This window comes from Bubalus bubalis, chromosome 7 (genome assembly GCF_019923935.1).
Source record: "Bubalus bubalis isolate 160015118507 breed Murrah chromosome 7, NDDB_SH_1, whole genome shotgun sequence".
Taxonomy (NCBI): domain Eukaryota; kingdom Metazoa; phylum Chordata; class Mammalia; order Artiodactyla; family Bovidae; genus Bubalus; species Bubalus bubalis.
Window position 1 is genome coordinate 49,436,251 of NC_059163.1, and position 22,803 is coordinate 49,459,053.

At 43.1% G+C, this 22,803-nt stretch overlaps 1 protein-coding gene across 2 annotated transcripts in view; it reads right to left on the reverse strand.

The window, feature by feature from the left end:
- Positions 1-21,707, reverse strand: part of SPATA18 (spermatogenesis associated 18) — a 46,630-nt gene extending 24,923 nt beyond the window's left edge. The window contains exons 1-4 of one of the 2 annotated variants that reach the window (XM_006057487.3): positions 20,143-21,707; positions 3,130-3,235; positions 2,882-2,997; positions 140-246 (exon numbers count right to left, since the gene is read on the reverse strand). In XM_006057487.3, the coding sequence (XP_006057549.3) occupies positions 140-246; positions 2,882-2,997; positions 3,130-3,235; positions 20,143-20,229 (416 nt within the window). In that variant the 5' untranslated portion in view covers positions 20,230-21,707. The remainder of the gene's footprint in view (positions 1-139; positions 247-2,881; positions 2,998-3,129; positions 3,236-20,142) is intronic. The other variant, XM_025290049.2, reaches the window with a different exon arrangement.
- Between the last annotated feature and the right edge of the window lie 1,096 nt (positions 21,708-22,803).

Here is a 22,803-nt window from a genome sequence, read left to right on the forward strand (position 1 = left end):
CTCCCAACTCATACACACACACATCATGTTACATATTTGCAAATATCTACATTTTACATGAGCCAATATTTTCCTTTTAAACTTAAATATTAAGAATAAGCAATTCTTTTTGAAAGAAGATAACTTGCATTCCTCTTACTCGTCTTGAACCTGGTTGAGTTGATTATGAGTTGCACTCAAATCAGCATCTAATTGTTGTATGTCTCGAGTACCAGACTCCTTATGTCTGTCCTTATCGAATGTGTCCTGGAATGATAAAAAAATAAAAACAGAGTCTGAAAACATGAAGCCACATGGACAGCAAAAACATTACGCTGGACAAAAGAAGTCAAGCCAAAAGGGCATGTAATGTATTGTTTCATTTTTGTGAATTTTCTGTGCAGGCATAATTAACCTAGAGTGATAAAAATCCAAAGGGTGATTGCCCTAAGGGCGGAGGGAGGGGACTGGGAAACGGCACAAGGGAATGAGCTGAAGGAATGGAAATGTTTTGTATCTCAATAGGGATGTGAGTTACAAGGATATACCCATTTGTCAAAATTCATCAACCTATGGTTTTCACTGCAGGTAAGTGATACCTCAGATTTTTTTAAAAGACATCGAAATATCATTCTACATCTTTATACCCAGAATAACATCTACAGGGGGTAAAAATCTAAGAGACTTTTTTTTCCCCATATAAAAACTTTCTTTAATGAAAACTGACATCTACAGAGCACTTCCTACATGTAAGTTTTTTCCCATGCTTATCACGTTTAACTCTAACAATGACCCTATTAGGTAAGCAAAAGCATTGTTCCCATTTAGCAACTGAGGAAACTGAGACCTAATAGGTTGGACAATCTATCTAGGACCTAAGAAGGTGGACAAGGATTCTGTCAAGTGATCTCTAAGCAGGAATCCTTCACCCACTACCTCATAAGGCCCTCTTGCTTAGAACACAGCTATGGTGGTCTTAGAACACAGCCTGATCTAAGTGGTTCATCTTTTGAAAGAAATTTACATGAATCCAAAAAACATTGAAAATCAAGGTTACCAATGTTTTGCTTATCCAGACATAGTGATACCCGTGCCTTACCAGCGGTCCCCAACCTTTTTGGCTCCAGCGACCAGTTTCATGGAAGACAATTTTTCCATGGACCCTGGGGTGGGGGATGGTTTCAGGATGATTCAAGTGCATTACATTTATCGTGCACTTTATTTCTATTATTATTACATCAATTCCACCTCAGATCATCAGGCATTAGATCCTGGAGGTTGGGGGCCTCTGCTTTGAGCAAAGTATGTGTTCTCTTTTCAGTCTGGTCCTCAACTATTAAAACACTACCACTGCTGTGTGGAAACCACCAATATATCAACCACAAATGATGACACTCTCTTGATCAGTCTACCAGGATTGAGTTTTCTTATCTGGGAAGTTTCCAATTAGGCAATTCATTTAATTTTATTTTTTCAGAATACTGACCTGCCCCCCTTTTAATGATCCCTTTCTCTTTTGACTCCCCTCCCCTCCCCCATGATACCCTGTCAGGGTGACTAACTTGTCTTTTTTTTTTTTTTAATTTATTTATTTTAATTGGAGGCTACTTACTTTACAATATTGTAGTGGTTTTGCCATACATTGACATGAATCAGCCATGGGTGTACATGTGTTCCTCATCCCTCCCCATCCCATCCCTCTGGGTTGTCCCAGTGCACCAGCCCTGAGCACCCTGTCTCATGCAACGAACCTGGACTGGCGGTCTGTTTCACATATGATAATAACCATGTTTCAATGCTATTCTCTCAAATCATCCCACCCTTGCCTTCTCCCACAGAGTCCAAAGGACTGTTCTATACATCTGTGTCTCTTTTGCTGTCTTGCATATAGGGTTATCATTACCATCTTTCTAAATTCCATATATATGCATTAGTATACCATATTGGTGTTTTTCTTTCTGGCTTACTTCACTCTGTATAATAGGCTCCAGTTTCATCCACCTCATTAGAACTGATTCAAATGTATTCTTTTTAATGGCTGAGTAATATTCCATTGTGTATATGTACCACCGCTTTCTTATCCATTCATCTGCTGATGGACATCTAGGTTGCTTCCATGTCCTGGCTATTGTAAATAGTGCTGCAATAAACATTGGGGTACATGTGTCTCTTTCAATTATGGTTTCTGCGGTGTGTATGCCCAGCAGTGGGATTGCTGGGTCGTATGGCAGTTCTATTTCCAGTTTTTTAAGGAACCTCCACACTGCTGTCCATAGTGGCTGTACTAGTTTGCATTCCCACCAACAGTGTAAGAGGGTTCCCTTTTCTCCACACCCTCTCCAGCATTTATTGCTTGTAGACTTTTGGATCACAGCCATTCTGATTGGCGTGAAATGGTACCTCATTGTGGTTTTGATTTGCATTTCTCTGATAATGAGTGATGTTGAGCATCTTTTCATGTGTTTGTTAGCCATCTGTATGTCTTCTTTGGAGAAATGTCTGTTTAGTTCTTTGGCCCATTTTTTGATTGGGTCGTTTATTTTTCTGGAATTGAGCTGCAGGAGTTGCTTGTATATTTTTGAGGTAACTTGTCATTTAAAAGTTACTATTTAATGCCTAGAGTGGGTGCATCAATGTCCCAAATACAGACCATCACCAGGCCCTTTTCATAGCTGAGGAAGCAGAGGCTCCTTGAGTTGATTGAAGCCATTCCACCAGGAAGTAGGCAAGGTTGAGATTTTAATGCTGATCTGTCTTAAGAGAAAACTCAATCCATTATGCCACATACTACGATAAATAGAAACTCACCTTTCCAACCCATGTTTCAGTTCTCTAACTAGAACTGAGCCCCTCACTAGGTAAAAGGTGCTGAATACAGAGGATGATCCTTTAGTATCCCTACCTGTAGAGAAGGGACCTTGCTGTCCACAGGTTTTCCCAGGGAAGCAGCTGTAAAGGAGGCCTCCAGCCAAGGCAAAAGGCGTGATTTGATTGTTTCCACACCATCATAATGTCCTCCTGGAAGAATCCACAGACCAGGTCAGCAAGAGAAAGCCAACCACCTCCACCCAGGCAGAGAGCAAAGGGAAGGGAAAAGGAAAAGAAGGCAAAGAGGGGAGAACCGGAGGGAGACACATGGGCCGTTCTCACCTTCTTGGGCTGCTATAGTGAGGATCCCAAAGAGCTGTCCCTGCACTTTGGCAACTTGTTCAATGAGTTCGAGGCAGTGATTTAGATTTTGATCACATGAGTTCGCCTGCAAAGCCAGAATGGCAGACATCAGTGCAATTTCATCCTTCTGGGACCCACTGCACAGTGGATACACGTGTCACTTTATGGACACATGTATCACTTTACACAAGGGCCAGCTGACACTGGTATGCTCCCAGGGCAGAGACTGCTGTGTGCTCACAAAACACACTTGCCTCTCCTCCTGGACACCCAGCTAGACAGCCTTCCCCAGTCTCCCTAGCAACTGATGTGGCCATGCAACCCAGTTCTGGTCTGGGATGGGAAGTGATGAGTGACTGTCCTGAATGATTGTCTTCTCTCTCTCTCTCTCCATCTACCAACCAAATGCAGAAGACCTAACAGAGGACCCCAGAAGCATAAGGGATGGTGAAGCCACAAGATTTAGAAGGCTGTTAACTGAACACTTGAACTGTTACATCACTGAGAAAGTTTTGTGTGTGTTTGTGGGCATTAAGCCGCTGAAATGTGGGGGTAATTTTTTATAGCAATAACCCTGACTCCATACTCAGTGTGCTGTGCCCAGACACTCAGCCGTGTCCAACTGTTTGCAACTCCTTGGACTGTGGCCCACCAGTCCTCTGTCCATGGGACCCTCTCAGCAAGAATACTGGAATGGGTTGCCACTTCTTCCTTCAGCAGATCTTCCAGACCCAGGCATCAAATCAAGACTCTTTCATCGCAGATTCTTTACCACTAGCAACACCTGGGAAGTCCTACTCAATGGAACCCTGCAAACACTTCTTTCATAAGTAGACATTTTGTAACAAAAGATAAATCATTGCCTCCTAATTTACCCACATTATTGGTTCTTATCCTCTACCTAAGTTCAACATGTGCATAAAGGGCACTATTTTTCAACAATAAGAAGGTATTGCTGGGTGGAGGATACAATGGAGAAGAAGGCCAAAAAGATGGCCTAGGCTTCATGGTGATGCAGACTAGCTGGGGAGATGGGAGAGTAGACAGTTACCCTGCAAAGGGACAAAGTCTTACTCTAGGGATGAGCACAAAGTCTATTTAAGAGCCATTGTCTGAGAAAGTCAGGGAAAGCTTCCAACAAGCAAACTCTAGGGGTGAAGAAGTTGGACTCGGGGAAAGTCTGCCCCCAGAATAGAAGCTAGGATGTAGACCTTTCAACTCTTCTGCTGCTTTTGTTGTCTTCTTGCTGAGCTTTCACCAAAGCCTCGCTAGTCAAACCTCTAATTGATTCTGACTCCCGAAGGAAAGAATGCAACTGCAAGGAACAAACCATGTGGGTGTAAAAATGCATAGATCTATGTGTCGCCTCAGGCCATCATAAGGCAGGGGTGCCTTCTGGGTACGACGAATCCCAAGATAGGAAGTGGGGGATAGAAACTAGAATGAAGAGGAAAGGTTTAGATGACCTCCAGGCAAAAGTGTACAAGTGAAATGCAGACCTGTGTCAACAGGGAAATGGTTCAGACAGGCAGTAAGCTCCTGAGGACAGAGGCTGTGCCTGGCCGGGTCACTGTGGCATTTCCAGCCCTTCATCCTGCTGTCTCTATGTATTCGAACTCAATATGTATTGTATGGATGAATGAAAATGGGACGATTCACTCACTTTGGCTTTATTACATACCTGCTAAGTGCCAGCGGAGAAGGCAATGGCACCCACTCCAGTACTCTTGTCTGGAAAATCCCATGGACGGAGGAGCCTGGTAGGCTGCAGTCCATGGGGTCGCTAAGAGCCGGACACAACTGAGCGACTTCACTTTCACTTTTCACTTTCATGCATTGGAGAAGGAAATGGCAACCTGCTCCAGTGTTCTTGCCTGGAGAATCCCAGGGACAGTGGAGCCTGATGGGTTGCCGTCTATGGGGCCGCACAGAGTCGGACACGACTGAAGCGACTTAGCAGCAGCAGCAGCTAAGTGCCAGGCACTGTCCATGCTTTATGCAGGTAAACTCAGAAAATCCACACCATAGGTACTGTAGGAGATTAGGAGGACTATTGTCATCATCGCCGTTTTTAAATGAGAAAACTGAGACCCAGAGAGGTTAAGTAATATGCCCAGGGGTACTTAGCTAGTATGATGTCAGAACTGAGACCTGCTTCCAGAGTCCATGCTCTTGACTACTAAACTATACTGATGTTTGGATCATGATTAGTGCCAGAAGGAGGAGGGGGAGGATTGGATTATGTGACAAAAAGTAAGGAGGGCAGTCAGGGAAGCCTCTCTGAGGAGGAGTCACTGGAGCTAAGTCTCAGATTCAGAGCACCAGAGAAAGAGCAGGCCAGGCTGTGGAAACACCAAGGGCAAAGGCCCAATGGCAGGAAGGAATCTGGCGACCTTGAACCAGAGGTAGGTGCATGTGGCAGAGGATAAGTGGTCAGAGAGGTTGGCAGGACAGATTCTGTGGGCGCCCTGCAGGCCGGATAAGCAGTCGGGATGGAAGGGACTCGTAACTGAGAGGGAGATGCTGGTTAACTTTCCATGCCTGGTTAACGGTACCTGGGACTAGCTCTATTGTAACACTTATAAGAAGAAATGGACACAATTGAAATATCTCATTCTTCTATCCCCTTCTCCTAAAAAGTCTATGAGCTGTTTTGGTTCGATTTTGACTATGAGTTTTCTATTTTAAAGACTTTGTCTTTCTCATCAATCACCACTAGTATCCATGGCAAATCAAAGGCCCCAAAGATTTGATGAATGAGTCACTGAGTGACTATCATAATATGGGCATGATCAGGACATACGGGACCCACAGTCTGATCAGCTTTCTCCATTCCTTCCTTGTTGAACCAACAACTCCTTGCCCTTGCTATTTCATTCCTGCACTTACCACAGTGAACTTCATTTCCCCAGTTACAGCCTTTTGCCCTCTGACTGGATCATGCCATGTGCTAAGTGGACAGAGAATAGGCTTGGGAGTCAAGCAGACCTGAGTATCTCAGCTCTGCTACCTGCCACTGTTCTGTGTAATTCTGCACAGATTGCTTAGCCTCTATGAGCCCATATCCCAACCTGGAAAATGAAGATTATGGCTTGCAGAGTGTTACGAGAATCAAATCAAAATAATGCACTTTCTGCACCTTCAAGATGTAACACCTATAAGATGTAGCACCTGTAAGATGCTGCACAGAACTGAAGGGAGCAATGGACTGAGTAATAGGGTAGACCCTAGTTCAGATCTGGTTCTCAGCTTATTAGCTTATTCCTTTAGAGAAGACATTTTTAAAATGCTCTTCCATTCACTGGAATTTAGAAGGTGGATAATCTCACCAGCTAGCATAGGTGCAAAGTAGAGAAGGTATATAATAATTAGGATTATTGTAGTATTTTTACTATAGGTTTCTGTGCCTTGACCAGTGCCTGGCACACTGTAGGGGTCCAATGTTTATCGAATGAGTTTGCACACACCACTAACATAGAGAATATACCATGTCAGACTGCTTCTGATCCCAAGACGTGTCACAACACGTTGCCCGTTTCTAACACAATGCGTTGCACAAGACACTCAACTTGCCACAGTCACAGTACTCTACCAAACAGTTACTCCCCACAAGATAAACAGAGCAAAGATATGAACTAATTCCGTGCTCGTGTGCGTGCTCAGTCGCTTCAGTCGTGTCTGACTCTTTGTGACCCTATGGACTATAGCCCACCAGGCTCCTCTGTCCATGGGATTCTTAAGGCAAGAACACTGGAGTGGGTTGCCAAGCCCTCCTCCAGGGGATCTTCCCAACCCAGGGATCAAACTCTAGTCTCTTTCATCTCCTGCATTAGCAGGTAGATTCTTTACTACTAGTGCCATCTGAGAAGTCCATGAACTAAATTGTACTGTCTCCTCATTCCAAATCTCATTCACTTATAAATCCTTGAATTCTTTTAATTCCTAAGCCTTGGGCTGGCAGCTCAGGGAACAGAACTACATTAAAAAATAAAAAGTTGCCAGCTGTCAATGAGCTCACCAGCTGGGGAAGCAGGATAGAGAGTAGGAAGCACACAGGGGATAAACAATTCCCTTAGAGTTTACTAAGTGCTCTAAGAAGATAGTGAGCTGTAGAAGAAGTAAAATATACTCTGGTACGGGGTGATGGGTGGGAGGTTAAGACACTTTGAGCGGAGGAAGAGCAAGTATTATTATCAAGGCAAGAAGTGGCCAGGCATATTGTACGGGAGAGGAGAACACAGGGTCCAGAGACTAAGTAATAAAGGACTTTCTCACATGAAGAGCTCTGGGCTCTATCCAATCACTGAAAGTTTTAATGGGGCAAGTGGAGGGTTTGCTTTGATTTCACAGAAATGACTTTGGCAGGAGCAGACCAGATAATTGGATTAGAGAGTGCATCTGGGAAGGAGGTAGGCAGTTGTAAGCATCTAGCTGAGAGATTCTGAGAGCGGTGGAGGTGACAATACTCCTTCCCAGCTCTGGAATCACATCTGTGTTGGCCAAGGTCCCACTGATCCTAGCATTACCTGAGGAGGAAGTCAGGTGGTTTGGGAAGAGGTAGGAGGTATGTGAGGGAGAATGCTCTTTCCAGACGGTTTAAGGAGTCTGGGCTTTCCTGGTGGCTCAGATGGTCAAGAAACTGCCTGCAATACAGGAGACCCAGGTGCAATCCCTGGATCAGGAAGATCTACTGGGGAAGGGAATGGCTACCCACTCCAGTATTCTTGCCTGGAGAATTCTATGGACAGGGGAGTCTGGCGTGCTGCAGTCCATGCAAAGAGTTGGACATGACTTAGTGACTGAACAACAACAATAGCGCCTTCTAAAAAAATTTAATGAAAGAGAAAACAGTTACATCACAATTACTAATAAGAATTATTTATGAAAACTTTACTTCATTTATATAAGTATAAGGGGGTATATGGTGTTGAGGGTATGCTGTTGGAGAAGACTTGAGAGTCCTCGGACTACAAGGAGATGAAACCAGTCCATCCTAAAGGAAATCAACCCTGAATATTCATTGGAAGGACTGATGCTGAAGCTGAAGCTCCAATACTTTAGCCACCTGACTCGAAGAGCCAACTCATTGGAAAAGACCCTGATGCTGGGGAAGATTGAAGGCAGGAGGAGAAGAGGATGATAGAGAATGAGATGGCTGGGTGGCATCACTGACTCAATAGACAAGAGTTAAGCACGTTTGGGAGATGGTGAAGGACAGGGAAGCCCGGCATGCTGCAGTCTATGGGGATGCAAAGAGTCAGACACGAATGAGCGACTGAACAACAACAAAGGGGGCACGTGTGCTATGTTGTGAAGTAAAATGCATTAACTTTGTGGGTAAGTTTTAACAGTACTATCCCTGGGAATAGGGCTTTGGCTGTGTTGAAAATCTCTGATTTGGGCAATGAGGAGCCCCAAAACAATCCCATGAAGAGTTGTATAAAAATTGGATTGGAGGGAGGCATGGAGAAAGGTAGGAAATCAATAGGAATATGCCATGTTGCTGGTGTGGAACTTAAACAAGGAAACTTCAGATTTATTCTAGTGGCTTTGTGAAGATAGGAAAGCTAGAAGTAACAGAAAGGAGTGTCATATTCCAGAATATAACCACCAGCATTACTAACACTTTTTTTTTGAAAAATGTTCTTTTGAAGGGAAAAAAAAAAACCTGTGTGATGGAGATAGGCTACTAGCCTCCTTTTGTAAGCATGATGGCTGCAAAAATACTGTGAATTGTGAGGGAAAGAATTCTCTGCACCGCAAGCAGCTGCTTTGTCAGTATGCCTCCTCCCTTACTCTCCTGCAGCTGTAGGCATTACTGCTACAAAGTTCATGTGAGATCTGCCTTAGCCATAGGCCAGAAGTTAGTTTCCCCACATATGTAAGATATGATTGGAGTTTGAATAAGAGCAACTGCAGCTAAAGGGGAAAGGTGGGAGATATTTGAGACTTTTAAAAGGTGAATCCTCAGGGCTTGATGAACCCATTTACAAGGTGTGATGGAGAGAGAGGAGACCGGGTTTCTGACTTGGGCCACAGGGGAGATAGTGATGCTGTTGCCTAATCAGAGGCCACGAGTAGAGAAGCAACAAGACCGGAGGGAGGGCAACTCATCCTGTTTGCTTCATGTTGACTCAGAGGATCTGGCCATCCACATGGAGCTGTCTGGAGGGCAGGTGGCCAGCCATTCAGGTCGGGAGCTCTGGAGAAACGCCCAGGCTTGAGATAAATCTTGGAGTCACCAACATCTGGGAAGTAGCTAAAGCCATAAAATTGGATGAAAGTGTCAGTCATGTTTGACTCTTTGCGACCCCATGGACTATAACCCACCAGGCTCCTCGTCCATGAAATTCTCCAGGCAAGAATACTGCTGGAGTGGGTTGCCATTCCCTTCTCCAGGGAATCTTCCTGACCCAGGGGTCAAATCCAGGTCTCCTGCATCCAGGTAGATTCTTTACTATCTGAGCCACAGGAGAAGTCCAATAAAATTGGATAAGATGTGTCAATTGCTGCAGAGAAATCAAGGAGATAAGGACTATGGAAAAAAAAAGAGAGAGAGATTAGACTTGACCTGACCATTAGGTGGAGCAGTTACAGCAGAATGTTTTGGGGAAAGGATACTTGATGTTCCAGATCATTCCAGGTTGAGGAACAAATGGGAGTTAAAGAAGCAAAGACAGTGAAGACAGATTAGTCTTTCAAGAAGTTTTGCAGTGTGGGGAAGGAGAGAAACAGAACAGAGGCTTTGTTCCCACCCCTTTAGTGTTATCACTCTCTAGCCCAGACCAAACCTTCTGACCAACTGAGCTTAAATGTTGCCTTATTTCCAAGGTTCTTCATAAGGTGCCTCTGCATGACTTCTGCTGCCTCACTTCCTCCAGCAGCTCTCTCCACTCCCACACAAACCTATTTCACTAGTGTACGTGTGCCATGGGCACAAGATCAACAGTCCTTTGATCCCTTTCAATTCTGATACTTCTGAACAGCCTTGACCTTATTAACAAAAATTCCTCACGAGACCCCAGTCATTGCAGCCTGTGTTGAAATGGCTCTATCATCATACTATTCTATTCTTAACTTGAATCACCTACACAATATTGGAAAGAGAGAAAATTTTCACCCCAGTTCAGTTCAGTTCACTCGCTCAGTCGTGTCCGACTCTTTTCGGCCCCATGAACCACAGCACGCCAGGCCTCCCTGTCCATCACCAACTCCCGGAGTCTACCCAAACTCATGTCCGTTGAATCGGTGATGCCATCCAACCATCTCATTCTCCACAAATATTAATAATAAAACATATCACTAAATATTTTTAATCAACTTGCAAATTTCAATTTGAAAAGCTATTTAAATCTATCAATTTTTAGTACAAAATATAGTTATTTCCACTTAGAGAAACTTTACTTTCATATACACAAAATATGCTTCATCTGTATTAGATAAGAAACTGTGCAAAAGGATTTATCATAGTATCCTTTAAAATATGAAAGTTACAATCATTTAATAATGATTTGCCTGATATTTTTGGAGAAGGCGATGGCGCCCCACTCCAGTACTCTCGCCTGGAAAATCCCATGGACGGAGGAGCCTGGTAGGCTGCAGTCCATGGGGTCGTGAAGAGTCAGACATGATTGAGTGACTTCACTTTCACTTTTCACTTTCATGCACTGGAGAAGGAAATTGCAACTCACTCCAGTGTTCTTGCCTGGAGAATCCCAGGGATGGAGGAGCCTGGTGGGCTGCTGTCTATGGGGTCACACAGAGTCAGACACGACTGAAGTGACTTAGCAGCAGCAGCAGCCTGATATTTTTATTTTTTAATACTCTTCTTTAAAAAAAAAAGTCATTTTACATAGAACAAGAATGCCATTTCCAAACACGCCAATTAGTGAATATGTACAGGAGCAAGGAAAAAAGATGATCATTAGGAAGGATGTGGAGTCTAGTCTGAGGGGTGGCATTTCTCAGGTCTTTGCAGCTGACCCTGGAAATTCACATATGGAAAGCAAAGCCCTAATTTCTATCTTCCTTCCCCATTCCAATCTCCCCACTGCCACTGCTGACTGGGGTATGTATTTTTAGAGGGTGGATGGGGGAAGGATGGCAGGAAACAGACACTGCAAGTCAGTGGAATGTCCTTCCCTCCTTCTGTAGGAGATAACAGAATGGACTTGACAAGCAAAAGAGCTAGGTTCAAAACCCAGTTCTAAAGTGGAGTGGCCTTGGGCAAGCAAGCTGCCCTCTTGGGATCTGGAGGGCAAATCCACGGATTAGACTCCACATCCTTCCTAATGATTATCTCTTTTCCTTGCTCCTGTACATATTCGCTAATTGGCATGTTTGGAAATGGCATTCTTGTTCTATCTAAAATGACTTTTTTTTAAAGAAGAGTATTAAAAAATAAAAATATCAGGCAAATCATTATTAAATGATTGTAACTTTCATATTTTAAAGGATACTGTGATAAATCCTTTTGCACAGTTTCTTATCTAATACAGATGAATAAAATACAGATGTGTAAAATACAGAAAATAAAGCCTGCTATTTCATAGGTTCTTATAAAGCTTAAAGGCAATAATGCACAAAGAGTGGTTTAAGGGCTTTCAATAACTGTTTAAACACTCATTTTAAGGGATTAAGAGGTACTACTATGAGTAAACTACTATGAATAAAATAGACATTGTACTGCAACAAGCACTGGGGTACATGCATCTGTTTCAATTATGGTTTTCTCAGGGTATATGCCCAGTGGTGGGATTGTTGGGTCATATGGCAGTTCTATTCCTAGTTTTTAAAGGAATCTCCATATTGTTCTCCATGGTGGCTGTATCAATTTACATTCCCACCAACAGTGCCAGATGGGGACAGAGATGGGAGAGGGGACATATGTATACCTGTGACTGACTCATGTTGTATGACTCATGTTGACATGACTTTGCCATGATGTATGGCAGATGTATGATGTATGGCAGAAACCAACACAATATTGTAAAGCAATTATCCTCCAATTAAAAAAAATCAAAAATAAATAAATAAGCTACAAGGATATTATGTACAGCATGGGGAATATAGCCAATATTCAACAATTATAAATAGAGCATAGCCTTCAAAAATTGTGAATCACTATGTTGTACACCTGAAACTTATGTAACACTATACATCAACTATACCTTAAAAAATTCTTTTAAATGAAGTCCTCTGCAAGGTAAAAGTAAAAATGCTGGTTATAACAGACTATAACTGCTTCTAGAAAGGTGCCCATCTGTGGGCAGACTTTCAAGCAGCTCTATTCCGAAATCAACCCTCTGTTCTACCTCATTGAGGCTGACCCTGCCACACACTCACTGCCTCCACAACAAAGTTTTTAAGCTGAGATCCTGAATTTTATTTTTTTCTTAATATATATATTTTATTGAAGTATAGTTGACTTACAGTGTTTCAGGTGCACAGCAAGGTAATTCAGTTATACATATACATTGTTTATATTATTTTTCAGATTATTTTCCATTATAGGTTATTACAAAATATTGACTATAGTTTCCCGTGCTATGCAGTTAACCTTTGTTGCTTGTGTTGCATATCTATTTTTTTCTGAATTTTAGATATAAGAAAGAGGAGGATTATACCTCAACAATTTAGGAACAGCTTCTATTTAGGCTTTCCCACTGGATTTTGGAGGCAAGCATGGCAACCCATTCCAGTATTCTTGCCAGGAAAATACTATGGACAGAGGAGTCTGGCAGGCTATAGTCCATGGGGTCGCAAAGAGTCAGACATGACTGAAGCAACTGAGCATGCACACACTGGATTTTAGTGTCTTGATCCATAATTAATATTCCTACTGGACTTATTTTGTTACTTCTTCTCCTTTAACATTAAACAATGGTGATGTTTACATTAACCAGTTTGTCCAAGATGAAAAATAAGGAGAATCAAATTTAAAAGTTGATAGACTCTCTGTTAAAAAGAAAATAGTCTTCCTTAACTATTTGTCAATTATTTTGTAGCCATGAATTTATCATTAGTAACTGTGGCAGAAGGAGTGGTACCCATTAAATATTCCACGTGCTTTTCCACATTTCTCAGGCTCCCTTATAGTTAGACAGCAGCCACACTACTAAGTCTGCCCAAGGGACAATGAGTGCAAGGGCTGTGTATGATGTAGGAGCAGGGCAAGTTCTCCATTCCCTCTATTCCCCTTGCAGAACCTTCAGGGTCCGATAATGAGGTAGCTGCTCCATCTGATGGAGGGCACCTGAAACTGAGCCAGTGACAGACAAGAGCTACCATCAGACTTTGCATGAATGGGAAAGAAATCTATGTTCTGTCAAGACACTAAGGTTTGGCATTTATTCATTACTGGCCAGTAAATCACTGCAGATGGTGGCTGCAGCCGTGAAAGTAAAAGACACTTGCTCCTTGGAAGAAAAGCTATGATCAACCTAGACAGCATACTAAAAAGCAGAGACATCACTTTGCCAACAAAGGTCTGTCTAGTCAGAGCTATCGTTTTTCCAGTAGTCATGCACAGATGTGAGAGTTGGACTATAAAGCTGAGCATCGAAGAATTAATGCTTTTGAACTGTGGTATTGGAGAAAACTCTTGAGAGTCCCCTGGACTGCAAGATCAAACCAGTCCGTCCTAAAGGAAATCAGTCCTGAATATTCATTGGAAGGACTGATGTTGAAGCTGAAACTCCAATACTTTGGCCACCTGATGCGAAGATATGACTCATTTGAAAAGACCCTGATGCTGGGAAAGACTAAAGGCGGGCGGAGAAGGGGACAACAGAAGATGAGATGGTTGGATGGCATCACCGACTCAACGAGTTTGAGCAAGCTCCGGGAGTTGGTGATGGACAGGGAAGCCTGACGTGCTGCGGTCCATGGGGTTGCAAAGAGTCAGACACAACTGAGCGACTGAACTGAAGGAGATAAAGGTCCTGAAGGGAAGAAAAGTGTTCTCTATAAATTTAATAACTAGTTGAACCCTCAAGAATGTAGAAGGGGAGGAGTGAAGGGGGTGTCAGGGAATCTGTTTGAAGACACCATAGCAATGACAACCACCTTTTGAGAGGGTAACAGGTAGGGAGGGTAGAGGTCCCCAGGCGGCAGGAGGAAGTAAACTGCAAGTGGCAGACTTTTTTTTTCCTTCTGTGTTGAGGAAATGGGTTCTGCCTAAGACCAACCTTTTTTATCTTTTCTCAAACCTTGGGCTGATAATGGCTCAGCAAACCAGTACTCATATTAATTGTTTTATGGCTGGGAATGACACACCTTGGCCATCCTATCTCAAAAATGCTTATTGTGGGAGAGGGGCCTGGTGAAACTCCCTCAGCCTGGAGGTGTTTCTTTATCTGATTAGAAGCTAGCTAACAGACATAAAATGCCTTGGCACTCTTTCTGTTCCCTTCTGATGTCTATGTTAGAAGCTTTCCCTATCTCTGCTATACTTCATTAAAACTTTGCTACACAAAAGGCTCCAAGTAATCAAGTCTCGTCTCTGACCCTGGATCAAAATCCTCTCTTCCAGAGGTCATGAATCCTGGCGTAACACACAGCTCGCAGTAGCAACCTTTCACTTTTGTACTTAGAATCAGGCATGTTTTGGCATAAAAGCAAGCTCTATTTCAATCACAGAGATTATTCTAAAACAAACAGAGGACACTTCTTTAAGAGCTCGTTTTTATGTGCTGATATTTAATATGTTGTTTACACTTGTTAGTACAGAATTCTATAGCACAAGGGAGAGTAATGCAAGAGAAGCATTACCTCCCTATATAATACTTTTAGTTTCTCCCCACTGCCCTCAGGATAAAGTCCGAACTCCATAACACACCACCCAAGGCACCCGTCCCCTGGCCCCCACCACCCCATCTCCTTGGCCTTATCTCATGTCCACTCCCTGCCTGGAAATATTCCCAGTCCCCCGAGATATGCTAGCTTTTTCATGCTTCCCAGCTTCTTGCACACATCCTGTCCTCTCTCCCTTGTCCTCTTCTCCAGCTAGAATTTCATTACTAAGATGCAGCTGACATTTCTATTCCCAGAACCTAGCATAGACAGACATATTGTAAAAAAAAAAATTTGTCTAAGGAATAAATGTACACTGCAGAAAAAGTGTGAATATAGAGTATCTCACCCAAACCTTTATACATACCAGGAGCTAAGTAACCATTTGTTCAATTAATTCTTAAACTCTTAATACTTGGCTCAGTTATTGCTTGAACAAGGAGGAATTCTCTTTGGCTGTTCCACTAACATTCTCAATAACCACAAAGGAGGAAAACTAACTCTGCAATTCATGTGTTTACCACAACCCATCCCTGAGCCTCCAATGGAGTCCAGGTTTTAAAGACCAAGTAATGCAATAATTCAGCATCTCTTTAGTAACGAAAAGAAAATGAGGTGGTGCTGTTTGCTGTTGTTTTTAGGATTTGCTTCTCTGGGAGGGGAGTGGGTTGGAAAATATTTCTTCCTGAAGTTAAGATATATATAACTTAAAAAAATAAAATAAGCAAGAAACAGTTTTGCCAAAGGCCCAGAAGATTGGTAGATGTTGTAAGATTAAAAACAAGGCAAAAGATAAAAAACAAAGGCTTCAGGGCAGAAAATTATATTTTAAAAGACCTTACTGTTTCTGACAACGTAGGAATCAAGGAAACAGACTGTGTATGAGACGGTGGTGATGGCCGGATAAAGGCAGAGGGGATAGGAATGGATAAAGAAGGAAATTATATTAGAGAAATTAAGAAGAAAAACTAAATAGCATCTAATTGTTAATCCAAATGATGGCTAGTTTGGAAAACAATCAAAATTCTGCATTGTGTTTTAGAATTAATCTGTTCAAGTTATTTATCTATTTCACTTGAAAATAACTCTTCCCAAAGGAATAACTTTAACCATGTTCCTAATTCTAGAGGAATATACACTGTTTTTTCTTTTGCTTGAGTTTATCAGAAATCAATTAATGTGGTCACAGTCAGAAAAGTCAACCTTCCATAGCACACATAATTTGAAGCTTTCAAGGAAAAAACATAGTTCTCTACAACCAATATTTTAATAAATATAATTTGCTACAATGAGTACTCTTCATCTTAAGGATTCAAGGCCAAAGTCTTTGGAACTAATAAAATAACATTGCAGTATTACAGTAAAACTCTTAGCAATTGACTGAAACTCAAACTGTAGATGACAAGATGTTGAATAAGTCTCAATGTAACCTAAATGTTGGTAGGTGCTGTAAAGAGATTTTCTCGTCGTCTTTCTTTAGCGCCCCACCCCCGCCACCCACCCCCCACACACACACACACACTGTTCAGAACGCTTGCACCCTCTCACTTGTGCTCCTGATGGTTAATCCTAGCTTCTGGTTTCAATTTTAAGAAAAGTTGAATTAAAGATATTTGGGGATCATTTCTGGGCTTCCCTGCTGGCTCAGGGGTAAAGAATCTGCCAGCAATGCAGGAGATGCAGGAGACGCCAGTTCAATCCCAGCGTCAGGAAGATCCCCTGGAGGAGGTCATGGCAACCCACTTCAATATTCTTGCCTGGAGAACCCCATGGACAGAGGAGCCTAGTGAGCTATGGTCCATAGGGTCACAAAGAGTTGAACACGACTAAAGCATCTGAACACAAAAGGCACACACAGGGATCATTTCTAATTTTACACTAAATATGAGGTTTGTCAGAAATGAGTCCAAGGAACTGGGCGTCTGGAAGAAAGGTGGTGGCATTCAGCCAGTCATGATTTATTGAGCATTTATTACTAGGGGCCAAAAGTGGAATGAAACAGAAATCTCTGCCGTCTGGAGCTTACCTTTTAGGGTATGTTGGGGGAGGGGAAAGGAGGAAGACTAATCAACAAAATAAAAGAGTAAATCAGTAAAAATTAGAAGGGGTAGATATTATGGAAGAAATAAAGCAGAGAAGGGGCACAGTGGTTCCAGGGGTGAGGGTGGCTGCTCAGTCCAATACAGTCGCCACTGATCATATGTGACTAGTTGAATTCAAACTAGACTTCAATGAAGTTAAAACTTTAGTTCCTCAGTTTGCATTCATTGAATTTCAAATGCTTATTGGCCACCATGTTGGACAGTGCTGATATAAAGATATATATATAGAATGCGTCCATCATTATGGAAAGCTCTTTCAGACAGTTCTACTCTACAAAGAGCAAGGAGTCTAGTATTGCTGGAGTGGTTGAGCAAGGGAGAGGGTAAGAGATAACATCACAGAGTTTAAAGGAGCACAGTTGTACAGGAGCTTGGTGGCCATTGCTGGAACTTTTTTCTGAGGTATGAAGTTTGGAGAGTTTTGCCATAGGAGTAACTTGATCTGACTTGGTATTTAGAAGAATTACTTTGGGTTATTTTTTTTTTAAGTCACCCAAATAAAACATGACCAAAGGTGTACAAGTGTGGCAGCAGAGGCAGGGACGGTGTGGAACATGCTCAGGTTCTGCACAAGCTCAGAAGCTAGTACCAACAGATTCTGCTGGTGAGAAAGTAGTGGAGTATGTCATGATAAAGACTGTAACTAAAGGAAAGAAGTCAGTGTTTGTGGCATGGGAGAAGCTATGGTCAGTCACACACTGATTTGACTTTGCAAGGACAATAGCACAACTGAAAATGTCCAATGGACATTTGGAGAAGTGGGAGCTCAGATGAGAAAAGGACCTAAGTATAGATATGATATTCATCAGCAGAGGGGTAAGAGATGAAACAGGAATGGAGGTGGAAGAGAAGGTTTCTAAAGTCTGCCCTTGAAGAACAACTATGAGAGGGGTGTGGGTAAGACAAGGAGACAAATAGAGTCTTAGAAAAATGCAGGTGTCGACAGCCAAATGCAATAGAGATGCCAGAAAGTTGAAGAGAAATGATGATGCCCAAGGAATGGCCACAAAATGTGGAAAGGCGCTGATCTCTAAGAGTGCAGTCTCTACTAATTATATGTGTGTATTGGAGATGGGGAGAGCCACAATCTAAATATAAATGGTTTCGGTGAGAACAGAAGAATGGGGTGCACCACTGTTAGTGAGAAGAGAAAGTACAATAAACTTTGGCATTTCTCAGAACTTACAGGTCGTTTCTAAACCAATCATTTAATTTGGTCCAGCCACTACCAGTGTCATTTGTGTTCAACATTGTCTAGTGACAAACTGAATACACTTTTTAATGGTTCAAGTTAATTTAGGCCACAGGGCAAGAAAAATTGTATAAGAAGTAGTTTTAAGAAGGGAAAATACATGTATGAGGATTTGTTATTCTCATCCTTCTGAGATTAGGTAACAAGTAGCCACTTTTAAAGGTAGGTGGTGGGGGGAACCCAAGGCTTTGTGCTAATGGTGAATTTCAATTTTCCTGCAATTCTGATGGAGAAGGAATAATCAATATTGGTACTTTAAATGTGGGCAAATGGGGTAAACACTAGAAAAGAAGGCTAAGGAGAAAGCCATAGTGCTTTGAGCTCCCCTCCTCCCAGGAGCCTGGTTACAAGGTGGATAGGAAAGTCCAGGGACTCATGATGGCAGGCAGTTGCATTTTCCTGGTAGGATTTCAGAAACAAGCTAATCTAGACTCAAAAAATTGAGATCCAAAAAGGAACTTCACCCATGATCAATTCCAGTCTCCCAGTTAGCTGAGGAGGTACTGAGACCTAGAGGTTAAACAATTTGCCCCAAATGATTCAGTTTTTGTTGTTGTTGGTTGTTGTTATTTAGTCACTAAGCCACCAGGCTTCTCTGTCCATGGGATTTTCTGGGCAAGAAAGAATACTGGTATGGGTTGCCATTTCCTTCTCCAGGGGATCTTGCAGACCCAGGGAATGAACCAGCATCTCCTACACTGGCAGGTGGATTCTTTACCGCTGAGCCACCAGGGAAGCCCCAATGATTCAGCCAGCCAGTTGTCTGCAAAGTCAGACCTAAAAGCTGGCGGGGTGGAGCTGATTCTGGGTCCCCAGCTCTTTCCTGCGTTGTTCTACTTGCTATGTGAGAATAGGACTCTCCTTTTTTTTGTTATTGTTCAGTCGCTAAGTCATGTCTGACTCTTTGAGACCGGATGGATTGTAGCCCTCCAGGCTCCTCTGTCCATGGGGATTCTCCAGACAAGAATACTAGAGTGGGTTGTCATGCCCTTCTCCAGGGGATCTTCCTGATCCAGGAATCAAACCGGAGTCTCATGCATTGCAGATGGATTTTTTTTTTTACCAGCTGAGCTACAGCATAGAACTCTTCTTTTTAAGACAGACCAACCGAAGCAAATTTCGCATTGGAGTTCTACTATCTGGACGGGGAGATGAAGGGGAGCTGGAGTGGGGTGGGGGATGGGGGGAATTGATGAGATTTGAAGAACCCTACTGGGTTTGATGACAGAATATTGGCTTACAAATGCCTTGACAACAGGCTTTCTGAAATCTGCCCTGGTGTTGAAACTGCCTTACTTGCCATGCTCATCAGCACACAAGTGAAACTCGCAAGGTTGACTACTGTCCGTTTCATTGACTTCTGGGTACTAACTCCTGGGTATATTTCTATAAAAATCTTATCCCCAGAGTGGGAGACTTGCGGAAAGGCAAGAGGAGGGATGTAATAAATAATAATCATTCGAGTCGGGGTATGGGGGTGGACTGCAGGCAGAGGAGACTGGAGGAAGAGTGACAAGCCAGACCGGACCTGGGTTGCTCGCAGGGCTTTCCCGTTGCTAGGACCGCCAGCGTCCTTGGCTAGCGTCCTTGGCTACCGCTCACTAAAATAGGAGCTCTCCTCTGCTACGACCAGTCCAGGGCTTCGCGGACCGCGCCACCTCGCGTCAGAAGGAGAAAAAGGAATCGCATTTCCCCGCTTTCCTCGGTGCGGGTCCCAGTGAGGAATCAAAACTGCGGGACTTGGCAAAGCAGTCACCCGGAGGCCAGTCCTAAGAACCTCCCGCTGAGGGTTGTGCGAGGAACTAGAGAGAGGGCGAACCCCGGGGGTCTTCCCCTCTGACTCACGTTGTACTCCCTCAGCCAGGACTCTAGCTTGTCCTGCAACGATCGTAAAGCTTCGTTGGAGACCAGTCTCCTCAGGTTATCTGCCATCGCTCGCTCTTCCGCTCGGCCCGCTCTGGGAGATGGACTCGTGGACCGCGGGGTGGTGTGGCAGGAAAGGTGTTCTCTTCCTGAGGAGCTCAGAGCGCGGCTGGTGTTTCCATCCTCCCCGCTCGGGTCGGACGGGGCAGGGTTCGAGAAGCCGGGGGGAGGTGCCCTGGGCCACAGCCGCCGCGCCTCATTCGCTGCCCCGCGCGCGGTCTCCCGGCTCCCGCGCGGCAGCCGGGAGCCAGGACAATAAAATACCCGGGCGATTATTAAACAAACCTTGACGTGAGCGCGCGGCAGCTGGGGACGCGCGCGGCCCGTTTCCTGGCAACGCCTGCGCCGCCGCCCAGCCCTAGCCCAGCGCACTACCCGCCTGCAGCTCCGCCGCTCGCATCCCTCCTGCCTCCCCACCTCGACCCGCCCGCGGGTCCGGGGCACCGCCAGGACGCGCCATGCCGCTCTTCCTCATGCTACTAATGCTCAGTCTCATGCTGCTGCTGCTGGTGCTGCTGGTGGCCGAAAGCGAGAGCCCCCAAAATCTGTGAGACTCTGGGTTGGGCCTGCGGCTGGAAGACGCTAAGACTTCAGATGGCAGCCACCCGACCCTGATGGAGAGAGAGGCGCCCGCAGTGTGGCGATGCTGGGCAGCCGGAGGCCTCTTGTCTAGGAAAGCAAAGATTATTTCTTTCTAGACGTTTTTGGTTAGGCGGTGAAGAAAGCAGTTGTTTGGCTCCTTCCTATATTCTTTCACTTCTCAAGACTTTATTTCTTCCTTTGTAACGTCTAGGATTTGGTGGGTGCCCAGCTAAATAGATTTTAGCTCCAGGATGTTCACAAATTAAAGTCCATCAGGTTTAAATATTTGGTCTGTGTTTAGAATCATTAAGCACTCTAAAGTTATTTAATTATGAATTCTCTAATTGAGACTTTGTGCAAGTTTAGAGCCGGTTTTGGCACTATTTCAGAAGGTGTATTAAGCCACAGTGGTAGTTTGGACTACTTAAGAAATGAAACCATTTCAACCATCATTAAGCACTTTAGTACCCTTAATTTCAATGTCGTCAAAATGATGTGCAGATTGCAAATCATCCTAATCTATCTTTTTTAAAACGGTGCGGGTGGAAGCAGGACCTCAGCTAGCTAGTCGATTAGCTAGTTTAATTCAGTTTCTTCTTCTTTCTTTTTTTTTCAGGTATTTAAGAGTTATGAACATTGAACATGTCCACTGACGGTAAACTTAAGACTTTTTGCCCCCACCCGCTTTTTTCCTCTTAATTAGTGGTTTTACTGTCCTCTGATAAAAATGAAAGGCTCGTTCTGGAGTCTGTGTTCTTACTATCTTCTGTAGACCACAAAATAAGGACTATAAAAGTTCTCACCACAAGAAAAAAAACTTGTAACTATGTCTAGTGATAGATATTAATTAGACTGATTGTAGTGGTTATTTCATGTTATATACAAATGTTGAATCACTATGTTGTACATAATGTATTATTTTAATTATATGTCAACAAAAAGAAAAAAGAAAGAATATAAAGAGAACACACATTTTATCATAGTGCAATAACAATTGCTAAACTACAAAAAATAAATATTCATTACTGACTTTCTTTAAAAAATATAAAGAATGAGGAAGGCAATGAAGAAGAATCTTATAGATTTCTTAACTTAATGCACATTTTTATTGGTAATTGGAATCTTTGAACAGTCTGATTTACTTATTAATAAAAACCAAGTTGTAATATTTGCTTAGGTCAGACTCAGGGTTAAATCCTCCTCCTTACTGTTACACTTTAATTAACCTCTAGTCCTTGTTTATATCATCTTGCATGCCTGTGTGCTCAGTTGCTTCAGTCGTTTGGGGCTCTTTTATGACTGTAGCCTGCCAGGCTCTTCTGTCCATGGGATTGTCCTGGCAAGAATACTGAATAGGTTACCATTTCCTCCTCCAGGGGATCTTCTCAACCTAGGGATCAAACAGCGTCTCCTGAGATGGATTCTGAGCCATCTAGGAAGCCCTTATATCATCTTACTATAGTTCCTATTTCACAGTGTTATTAAATAAGATCATTCATGTGAAGTGCAACACAGTGCTTGACATGTTACAGCAAATGTTATAAATTTGCTTCCTAAATGCTATGATCACTATTACTACACATGTACAATAGGTCACAGTACTAATATTAAACAGCGAAGGGTAGGTTGGAAACATATAAAGCAACAATAGGGCTGCTGATTGAGTAAATTATTCAATGGAATGTTTCACTATAGAAATCTCATTATTGAACAGCTAGTATCTAGGAATTATTACTATATAATGTTAAGTGAAAAAAAGCAGGTCTCTAAATTATATATTGGAGAAGGCAATGGCACCCCACTCCAGTACTGTTGCCCAGAAAATCCCATGGATAGAGGAGCCTGGTAGGCTGCAGTCCATGGGGTCGCTAAGAGTCGGACACGACTGAGCGACTTCACTTTCAATTTCCACTTTCATGCATTGGAGAAGGAAATGGCAACCCACCCCAGTGTTCTTGCCTGGAGAAACCCATGGACGGAGAAGCCTGGTAGGCTGCAGTC